This window comes from Meleagris gallopavo, chromosome 7, assembly GCF_000146605.3.
Source record: "Meleagris gallopavo isolate NT-WF06-2002-E0010 breed Aviagen turkey brand Nicholas breeding stock chromosome 7, Turkey_5.1, whole genome shotgun sequence".
Classification (NCBI taxonomy): Eukaryota; Metazoa; Chordata; class Aves; order Galliformes; family Phasianidae; genus Meleagris; species Meleagris gallopavo.
The window spans coordinates 34,253,373-34,264,649 of NC_015017.2; the positions used below are offsets into that span (position 1 = coordinate 34,253,373).

At 35.7% G+C, this 11,277-nt stretch overlaps 1 protein-coding gene across 1 annotated transcript; it reads right to left on the reverse strand.

The window, feature by feature from the left end:
- Positions 1 to 361: 361 nt before the first annotated feature.
- Positions 362 to 11,219, reverse strand: LOC100540389 (DNA annealing helicase and endonuclease ZRANB3-like). Its single transcript, XM_010714055.3, has 11 exons — positions 10,756 to 11,219; positions 10,122 to 10,274; positions 9,043 to 9,508; positions 7,874 to 8,074; positions 7,129 to 7,211; positions 6,318 to 6,419; positions 4,852 to 4,994; positions 4,230 to 4,373; positions 2,981 to 3,374; positions 1,824 to 1,955; positions 362 to 1,255 (listed from the first exon to the last, which is right to left on the reverse strand). Exons 1-11 carry the CDS (start codon positions 10,777 to 10,779, stop codon positions 1,157 to 1,159), a joined length of 1,941 nt encoding a protein of 646 aa, XP_010712357.1. The 5' UTR covers positions 10,780 to 11,219; the 3' UTR covers positions 362 to 1,156.
- Positions 11,220 to 11,277: the final 58 nt, after the last annotated feature.

An 11,277-nucleotide genomic window follows, 5' to 3' on the forward strand; every position in this document is an offset into this window, starting at 1 on the left:
AGCAGTCAGGCTTTTACTGGTGCTTGGTCTTTCAACTGCATGACTGGCTGCTTCACTTTGGCATGCTCAGAGAACGAGTGCTGTAACATTTTCTATCAGCTGCTTAAAGGTGTTTGGATCTGATGGAAAAGTCCAGTAGTTTTTAGTTTATAGAAGATAGTATATTTGCAACAGTACCCATCTTTATCTTTACCTGAGAAAAGCTATGTGTAAAACATTAAGAATTTTCTCATAAGGGCAACTAATGAAAGCATTTCAGTGTATTTTAACTAAATATGCCTGGAATTGTAGAGAACACAGTACTTTTACAAAAAATGATCTGTAGTGTGCTGATAACATAGAAGGGGCAGGGGAAAGGCACTAAAGCTTTAAGGTGATGCTGATTTATTTGAAGTAACTGTAGAGAAAGCCACTTAAACAGTGCAAAATAACCATTAGCTCTGCAATTTAGTTAAAGAGAATATGGCTCTAGCATTTCCCAGAAATTATCTTTGGATGAGACAAGGAAAAATGGATATTATTTCTCATGAGCAAACCTTAAATGCTAGCTGTTTTAAACAGATATTTGAATAAATGTGAACTGAAAGTGCCCAGATCTTTTACACCAAGTCAAATGAAGCTATCAGGCCTTTCATAGCTCTTTCCAGGCTGCTACTAATTTTTATATGTAGTTATAAGACAGTTTTAGAAGAAACACATCTCCTGCCTTGTTCCTGTCATAATAGAGAGCAGAGCCTGTATTTTCTCCAGTACATTTGATTGAGTTAAAATTATTCCCTTTGTTCACTAAGATAGCTGCCTGGTTCTTAATACCCCACTACAGCTGAACACTGTAAGACTAACATGAATTTCAGCAGCACTTCCTCCAATTCTTACAGTCGTAAATGAACCAATATGAAAATTGTAGTACTTCAAAACTGCCACTAAGGTTATACATAGAAGTTCAGCTTTAAACTGCTGGGCCATAAAAATGTAACCATGATTGAGTTCTCTGCATGCATTCATCCAAGGCCCTCTGAAAAAATCAGTATTTTGAATGATTTTTTTTGTTTTCTTTACCAGCATACAAGACTATTTTTTAAAGTGCATGAGGAAAATTATGCATGAGGAAAACTATAGTAATTCCTGAGATATAATGTAACTGATTATACTTATTTTACTTCTTCACAAAAAACTTTGTGATATCACAACCGTACTTTGTAGCTATAGAGTGTCTCTTCATCTGACTTCTTTCCTTGGCCTGTTTTGCAGTTCTCTGGAAAAGAGAAAGGTAGGTCTGGTCAGAAAATAGACTTACATGACAACTAGCTGGAAAGCATTAGGCTATAGCTTTAGATTTCAATTTGATTTTGCAGCAGATGACAAATAAAATGCAAACGTTTATTAAAGTGGCATTTTCCTATTTGTGAGTAAACTGTTTAATGCTGCCTTTCATATTCACTGGTGCCCTCCTGCAAGGAAAAGAGTAGTGCCATGCCACAGACAAGACAGCATAGAGAAGCTTGCATTAGTTGAATACAGACTAAATGAGTAACATCAGGTATTTCTTAAAGGTTTTTGGTTATTTTCTACCAGTTGCTTCCTTCCACATGCATAGTAACTTGGCATTGTCTATTACTTACAAGGTATACAGACTAATTCCTGATTTTTACTGTATATATAATAGCACAATCTCAGTTACCTATAAATCAGTTTTAGTTGCTTCTGTCAGTGAAAACCTGTAGTTTGCTACAAGTTACATTCCCAGTACCAGGATGTGCCAATGAGGAGAGAAGCTGTTTTCAGCTGCCAGAGGGCGATATTTCTGACTGTACCACACTGACCTCTCTGTGGCAGACTGTACACAGAGTCTGAAGGTTTTCCAGGGAACACTGTCCTCCTCCGCTGTAAACAGGCCTGATGTGATCCACCTGCCAGAACTGACCTTCTGTTGGGTTTGTTATAATTTCATTCAACTGCAATAAAAGGGCAAGACAATGGAAACCTTAGATCTTCATCTTCATTCATCAGACAGAACAATAAAACTGAGCAAAGTAGCTATTTACATTATTTATACTACTAATGTTTATGGTCAGAGAAACTGTTAGCATTTGTTTGTTATTCCCAGTGGACAAACAAACAACTATAATTTTAGTTGGCATAGTTCTACCTAGTCTGCAGCATGCAACAGTGGATCAAAGTAAAGCAGAAAGAAACTTTTTTTTTTTGATCAGTAAATTTGTCTTCAATGTCATTTTATCAAGTGCTGCAGTTCACTTAAAAGGTTGTAAGATACCCACTCTGCAAGACTCAGTCTCAAGTCTTTTAGATTTGTGTCAACTTACTTTTAAAAGCTGCAAGAAACAAAGGTGATCTCATGCATACAACCAATAGAAGTAGTACTGGCCAATGATCATTTATTTTGTAAGTTTAAGTGTGTCTTCAGAATTTATTATAAAAATATAGAACCAGCAACTTCTGAAGTAGAATTTCAACTTCACAACAGGACAAAAATATGGTATTTTTGTCTTGGAACTAATATGGATATTCTCCCTTCCTGTTCCATTGCCTTTGAGTCCGCAAAAAAGCAATTAATCTGAGAAGAATCGGAGTAGTTGTTAATATGTTCTGAGGTTATGGTGAGGGAAGTTGTGACAGCTGGCTTTTGTTAAGCTACTAGCAAACATTCTGTGAAGTAGCAATAACCTGGTACTATTTACTACATCCATTCCTCAATTCTGTTTCATAACCACATTTCAATTAAAGTCAGCTGCAATATTTACATCCCTAGGAATCAGAATTCTGATGCCTGTCCTATTTAGATACCAAAAACATGTTTGTCTTTGAAGACATATGAAGACAAGGATTTCATTTTTTATTTTCTTTTTCATAGTCTATCTTATGCCTGCAAGTACACCATTTTGGATTTCTCTGAACTACTTCCTACACTGCTATGGGAATACACAGATCAGCAGAAAGCACTCAAAAACAGTGCTATTACCTGCCCAACTGGAAGATGAGACATCCATGAGCTCTCCAGAAGTTTCTTACGCTGAGTCTTAGGTGCATCTCTGATGTTAAGATAGAGCTCTTGGGCATTCTGATGACAAAACTGGCAAACACCATGTTCAATTTCAAACACCTTAGTCCTGAGGTAGCTCTGACTAGAACGAACTGAAAATTCCTCCTGGCAGGCAAGAGAGCAGAACCGCGTGTCCCAGGCACGGGCCTGGCAGCTTTGGTCAAGCTGAGCTGTTGGCTGCTGACAGCGGAGACAAAGTGGGTTTCCTTCACCATCCAGGGCTTGCAAATAGCCTTTGGGTAGGGAGGAGTTTTGAACTTCAGTCCAATTGGAGGGAAGAACAGAAGGACTTTTTTCACTCTCCGAAGACAGCCTGTTCACAGAGATCAAAGTATTACAACTAGTAATAAGGCGGGTATTCAGCACTACAATTTTTGCTTGATACATGGTATAATTCCATTTGATATCTTTCATGCTCTAGAACACCAATTTTAATCAAAAAATCATCTCACAGTCAGGTTAGTATCTGCATAGTGCAATCATCTACTTGGTTTATGTTTCAATTTAAACAATATATGACAATACAAGAGAGATTTTTTCCTTTGCACATCTTACTACATTTACACATGCACATTGAATTACTAAACTAAAATAATGCTGCATTTATAAGTGTTAGCTTGTGCCAGGTACGTACGTATACTCTCAGACAAATGTTTCAACCCCTTTTGTAATGGGAGCAAAATGTCAGAGGAAAACATCCTGCCTTCTCTCTGCAACTTTCACAACTTCTTAACAATTTCCTACTCTAAACAAGATTTGCTTCCAGCCAAGAACTACTTGTCGGATAAAGAAGGGCATTTTCTGACCAAAGTTTTCGTATTTTCTGCCCTATTCTACATTATGAGGCAGAATGAAAGAAAATTTGCTTTCCTATTTGAAGTTGACTTCACAAGTAAGCTCTAGCCAATGTTGTTGCTTCCCTAACCAAGTTGTGTAACTTTTCTTGTTTCATCTTGTCACTGTTAACTAGTAGCTACATCATCACACAACAGATACCATCTAAATTGTTAATAGCTCATTAGCTATTTCAGCAAGTTTCTTTCCTATAACTTACCTATTACTATGGCTCAACAAGGTAAACATAACTTTGCTATCTTAAAAAAAAAAAAAAAGTCTATGAAGAAACAGCTTCATCGCTTTGTTTTTTTTTGCATTAAACTTAACTTACTTTGTGGAATGACCTGGTTGTGCCATAGAAGCATTTTCATTCCTCAGACAAGCTCTACTTTCTTTGGTGATGAGGCGCACGCTGCCCCCACTGCTGCTCACTTTGCTAAGTGAGGCTGCTGCTACATCCTCCTTGGTCACATACCTAAAAAAAAACCAACAGTTTTGACAAATGTCACCCACAGTGGACAGAATTATTTAAAGAAAAAAATGAGTATGAAAAAATGTTGAAGTAAGCTATGAATTATGAATATGAGATTGTAGCCCTGATGGCAGCTAATGATTTATTCCTGCTTCCAGGTAGGAAATATAGTAAGATGTTTTTAAGCTTGTTTTTCTTTTGAGACCCTAAAGGTAATGATTTTTCCTCAAAAATCTCTGGTGGCTTAAATACACAAAGCAGAAAGCCAGAATAGCTGCTGAATGCGACAGTGATGGACAAGGAAGCAGATACTTCCATTCCAGCATATTTACTTATGTGCTCAGTTGCATACGTTTGTCACTGTGAGACAGTCACTGAATTACCCATTTGTAGCCTTTGGCTTAATTCTACTGAAAGTTAAATTAAATACATCAAAACTTCCTGCAGAAATTAATAAGGGAAAGAAAATAAAAACACATACCTTTTTGTGCTGCTTGTTGCTGACTGCTTTTTAGACATCTCCTCTGCAGCATGAATAGGACTACAAAACAGCTGACCACTTTTTCTGACAACTTTCTGTTTCATTGCTGTTAGGTGACTCCATTCTTTCACAAACCTTAGTATCTGGGGAGGATGCTATTGTCAGCAGTGACATTAAACAAATAATTACATTGAAAGCATGCTAAGAATTTATTCAAAACTGGATGGAAAAAAAGCTGGTATGATCAGATATAGTCCCTTCAAGTCAGCGCTTGTGCAAGCTGCAGCCTTCCATCCTCTCCTGCTGAAGAACTTAAGACTGCTTTGGCATTGTCTACAATTACAGTTTTGCTGTGACATAGGTGTGCTGCTCCACAAGATAGAAAATATAGCCACAAATGGACTTCATTAATCTAAGCTATGATGACTAGGAGAATGGCTTCCTGATAGAGTCTCAGATGAACCTTTCTTTTGTAAGCGAGACTTCGTTCATGGAAAAAACAGATGGGTAGAAGTCTTCTACTTAGAGTAGCCCTCTCTCTTTTGCTCTAGGCTTTCAGAAAAGCGCAGTTTTTCCCATGACAAACACGGAAGAGCATGGACCAGTCTTACTTTGAGTCAGAACAGCAAGAAAGAAGTCAGCAAAACTGCAGGATATAAAGACACATGGGAGCACTTACTAACACAGATATTTTAATCTGCAAGAGAAAGTGGAGGGACATAGAAAGTTCCATAAGTAGTGTCATCTCCTGCCCAGAAACATGGCATTCTTAACACGTCTTCTCAGTCTACTAAGTAGCTTTGAAATTCTTTGGCAACATCTTTGCCTTTCATCAGCTGAATCAGATAATTGTTGGCTGAATCAGTCAGGAATTTGACCTACAAATCCAAGCCTTGTTGGAGAATCTACTAAAAAGAACCAGTCTTGTTCCTACATGATAAAATCTGGTTTTCCAAATTATTCATCTTTTTAAACAGATGAAATATATTTCTTGACTGTTTTCAATGGATAACATTGCAAATGCAATTTAAATTCTGGATTTCATTACCGTGAGTACTTGATTTGACAATGTTCATGTCTTACAATACCAATACAAATGTGATTGTTACTGCTTAAGTAACTGAAGCTGCATATCTGAGTGGAGTTGTGCCCTACATTGTTTTGAATGTTGTTAGAAGACCAAAGCTGTTTTGTTGACTTACGGATGCTAGTTACTAATCCTGTAAATGAGAAATTAAATGATGCCTGGTTGATTCCATCTACAGAAATATTAACAGAAGGTACAATAACTTGCCAGAAAACAGTCTGCATAATATCTGCATCAACATTTACAGTATCTGCTTGCAGTGATGAAACTGTGCCTATGTCCCAAGTCCTGGAAGTGTTCTGCATCTATTAAAAAAAAAAAAAGCCAAAATACTCCACATTAAACACTGTATTACTGTGCCAGTTGAATTTAGACTTACCATTGAACGATTTCGTTTATGTTGGAAATTCTCTGGTAAATCCTCCCAGTTATCCAGCTGTATGTCCAATGGAATGAAATTCAGATTCAGTGGTTCACCATCCTACACAAACAAACAGTTTCGTTTACACACAGAATGCACTACAATCTAGAAAAAAAGAAAAAAGGATCTGTTTCAAGTGGATTATCTTCCTCTTCCAACCAAGTTTAGTTCCTCAAGCTTAAGATTTTTCTAGTAATGATTTCTCATGTAAAAATGACCTAAAAAAAATTCATAACTGCTTGTTTCTCTCTTTCCATTATCATTACAGATTAATAATAATGTGTTTCATATAAGAATTTTCTGATCTGTACACAGAACCAATGTGCACCTTTCTGAAAATGTGGTGGCAATATTTTCTTTACCTACTTAGCCTGGAAAGATTCACTGATTACTGCAACTATAAAAATCTTCTGGAATAGCACACTAGCTACAAACAGGAGAATAATTATATATGCTAATGATTCAAGATAGTGGTAAGATCTATAACAAGAAAAGGAATCAAATACTGTTAGCATTTTCAAGACATAATCTGAGCATAAACATAATATACTAGCACCTCTGTGTAAACTATGAAGTGTTAGAAGCTGTATATCTGGGGAATTATTACTTCTCCAACAAGAACTAGAATGATAAACTACCTAATTTCAATAATATGAAAATAAGGATTTTACATAAAGCATGACAAAAGAAATTATACAGGCTTATTTCATAGGACACAGTCTACTTTGTACTTTTGAAGTGATAATAAGCATGCCTATTTCAGCTTTACCTTTGTATAGAGGTGAATTCTATCAGTATTCCTGCTTGCACAGAACATTAGCCCATCATATACTAGAAATGCATCTGATTGATCTAAATATTCAATACAGAGAAACAAGGTTAAAATTAAGAGGTTTTCTTCATTTAGTCTGTTCAGATATTAAAAATAACTACACCTGTTATGTGTGAAATTTCCTGATTTTCTGTGCCTACTAACTTATTTTTATATAAACTCTATATCTGTATTTTTCACCCTTCCCATCCCCTCCGAATTTTCAGGAATCATTGTAGAAACTCCAAGGGAATATACAGCACACTAGGATTCTATATTGAATTCCAGAATAACATAAGATGCACAAAATGCAAGCAACAAATTATTAAGATATGTGTTCTCCTGAATTTTTTAGGAGACAATCTTGTTCCTCCTGAATTACCCATTAATTCCTTTACCCGTGGCTATCCTGACACAAATCAATGCCATCATAAATTTCAATAAGACTGTATATTGTACCTTAGGTTTCACAACTACTAGTTTGACATATGTGCTTTCTCAACCAAAACCTTTCTATTTCCTCAGGCTTTGTATGAAGAGTGCTTTAGATATCAAAATTCGATAAAATCCCAGGTTAAAACAAGAAAATCACACACTAGTCTATCTTTCATATTTTGAAGTTGTTCTTCATGCCAGAGGCAGTAAATACAATTTCACAGACAGGATATGGTCACCTTTTTCCCCACAGGAATCCCCCTATTACCTTCTCCACACCTTCTTTCATTTTCTTTACTTCTGATTTTGACAGCTTCTTGTTCACTGATTTCAGACTGCTTGGTCACCAATTCCTCCAAATCTTCTCTACCATCTTCAGCATCCCATGCTGCTCTCTGTTCATCTCTTCTGGAGTCTTCTGACACGTCTTCTTCAGTCTGACTAGTAGGAACTTCAGAGTTTCTCTCACCTATAGAGAGAGAAAAGTGATCATTTATACTCTCCTTATAAACTGAGAGCTAATCAATAAATGGATGGACAAAAACAAGTAACTGAAATACTGAGAAATTGCATTTTATTCTCTAGTAATATCATGATTCAACCACCTATGAAAACAGCACTAACCTTGATATTAGGAGAATAAACACACGGACCAAAGTGTTCTGGTTATGCAATTTTGTGCAGCCAGCTTTATGTTGAAATACGTGCAATCAAATGGTTACCTATTATCTACTACATTCATTTACTAAACACCATAGACACATTAACCATAAACACATTAAGTAGTTTTCCAGCATTTATACATACTTAAGAAATTGAGAAGTTGATCTTACTTAATCAAGAAAAGATTTAAAAAGAAAAAGAGAACCTTATTATTTTCTTTCTAATGTAAAAGCTAAACATGGAGAGAGATTTATAAAAATACTTATTAAGTTCCCAAATAGCTGGAATAAATTTCATAAAAAACATTTATTCTGACCTGTATGAATGAGAAATGCTGTATTTTTAAGGCAATGTCTCCCATGGCAACTACACAATACTGAGGTTAATAAAACTATCTGTGTGACATCATTTAGTTTTGACATGTAGAGAAAAGCTTTTCAATTTAATTGGATTCAGAATAACCATAAACCTTCACAAAGAAACCAAGAACTACATTGCTGTAAAGAAAATTAAATTTATGTTCCTACTCACCATTTTTATATCCTGTTAACATTCATCTCAATTCTCTATTTGTTTCAAATTAGAATCATAAAAAAGATCCCCAGGAAAAGTTAAACTAAGAAAGATCACCTAAAAGGTATCTATCTATTCATAGAAAGATATCATTCTTCATGTTTTGCTTGTATATGTGCACACTCATGTTTAAAAAATATTTATTTTCTGAAACTAATGACAGCTGGAATGAAAAACGCACGCTTTCTCTGCAGCACTTACCTTTATTGCTCTGAGGGCAATTACACATTTCACAGTAAGGAAGCAATTCATTATTACTGTAAGTGCAAACACTACAGTGCCACACTTTATTTAAAGATGTGCTTTTGCTTGAAATATTTGAGCTGCAAGGAAGGCCTTTATTGTTCTTCTCTGTGAAGAAAGCGGGCATTTTTCCAGTTAAAGTCTTTTTCTTACTGGAGCTGACTGGAGTAGATCCACTTATGCTTCTTGCTCTTTTAGCTTCATGTTGACAGGTACTTTCATGACAAGTTGTATTCACATCACTTATTCTTGTGGAATCCAGTTCTTCACTGCTCTTCTCCGAATCCTCTTCTTTCACAGCTTCAAAAGACTCTGCATCAACCTTTAATGATGATTCACTATCCGATAACATTTTGCGTTTCTTTCCAGAGGAGGATTTTGGGGAAAAGAAGGAACGTATGTCATGCTGTTTTTCCTTCTCAAACTAGGAAAGAGGAAAGAAATACATAAAGCCATCTTTATAATCACTGCACTAGGATTGGTTAAATTTTTCTCCCCTTAGTAGTGCTTTCTAACACAGGAAGCTAGTTTAGAGTTGATATTTTCCTTTAATCAGAAACAGCATAAGGAGCAATTCAACACTGTTGTTTCCTAAAAATTATTTTCGGTATTCTTATCAAAATTCTGCAATTGCACTAATGAAAGCAAATACACAGAACAGGTATGTTATGTACGTTTTCTGATGAAGCCTACTACAAGGATAGACTTTTAAACAATGTTTTCAAAATAACTGTGCTGAATTCAAACAGCTATTAAGAAAGCTGTATTTTAAACAGAAATTACATTTTCTTATGAGACTCTGAGAGTGAGTCAATCACCTAAAAAACAATTAAAGCTACTACTCAAAACCTTTAGATTAATTTATGCCTAACAGATCAGTCTCTCCAGACTAACTTCCTGAACTTGAACTTATGTTTTTCCCACTCATATAGTGTTTTCTCCAATAGTAAAGTCTGCAGTGCACACGAAACCTAGGGGAAAGAAGATTAGATTTTTAAAAAAATGAAACAAGTAAAAACTTAAGTTTTGAGTCTTACATGTGTAAACAGAAGTTCATTTTGGAGATCTTCTGCACTGTCATTAGGGGTCCAAGCTTCAGCAAAACTCAAGAAATCCCATTTCTCCTTATCACCTTCTTCAGCCTGCATTCTCTCTTTTTTGCCATTCAAGGTGCTCCCTGTAACCTTGGCCTGCAAAAAGACTTGCATAAAGGCTCTAAAGAATTTACAGGTAGGAACAAGTATATTTCTCTAAATACATTAAATTTGTTACAACTGCTGAAGTAAGTATGCCAGAGAGAAATGAGAATATCTGCAGTAATTCAAAGTAACGTTGGTGATTAAAACTATTCTTCCAGCTGCCCTAAAGGAAACCATTTCTGCACAAGTACTATATATATGAAAAGGTATATGTAAAATATCAATATTTATTGAAGTTAAGAGATTATTTACATTGTGTACATATCTTTCTCAATAGTCTTTAGACATTCTGCTTAGTAGATGAAGCCAAAGGCAGAATTAATGGAAAGCAGGAATTTAGTGATTAAACTCTTAGCCAGACAATTTTAGATCCATAGGTTTGTCTTATACTAGAACGTTAATTGCTAGCTGTGCTTAAGTGGTATCTAAAACATAGCGAGTTCCCAATTATTTGGTTCTATTCCACATGCACCTTGCGATTCAGCATTGCCCACATAAGAGGATCCAACGTTCCTTTTGCTATAAGGAAGTGAATATTCACAGAACTGCACTGTCCAATGCGGTGTGCTCTGTCTTCTGCTTGCTTAATGTGGCCTGGATCCCAGTATAATTCAGCAAACACAACGTGAGTAGCAGCAGTGAAAGTTAAACCCTAAATAAAAGAGTAGATCAATTTAGAAAAAAGATTCTCCCCATAAATCTACATGCTGCACAGAACATTTTTAAATGTGAGAGGGACCATCTGGACACAAAATCAGCCTTCTATACTTATTCCAGGTAGATATTAGTAAGATTCAGAAAACACTGCAATACTGTGCAAAGTCTGCATACAGCTCTTCATTAGGGAATGAAATGTATGAAATGTTGCTTTTCATTAATCTGGTACTTCTTTCTTTCTGTTCTTTTTACTAATTATTCAAGCTACTGCTTATGGTGATTTTGCTCATGTAATTTCAATAGAGGCTTAAAACAGTTAACATGACTAGTGCAAAAA

Bases quoted from the DNA above. Each gene is read 5' to 3' on its own strand.
- LOC100540389 (XM_010714055.3), bottom strand. From the start codon at position 10,779: ATGTGGGCAATGCTGAATCGCAAG. The intron at 3,375-4,229 runs GTAAGTTAAGTT...CTCTGTGAACAG, and splicing joins CAACCAGGTCATTCCACAAA to GCTGTCTTCGGAGAGTGAAA. The intron at 1,956-2,980 runs GTAATAGCACTG...CTTTTATTGCAG, and splicing joins CTCATCTTCCAGTTGGGCAG to TTGAATGAAATTATAACAAA.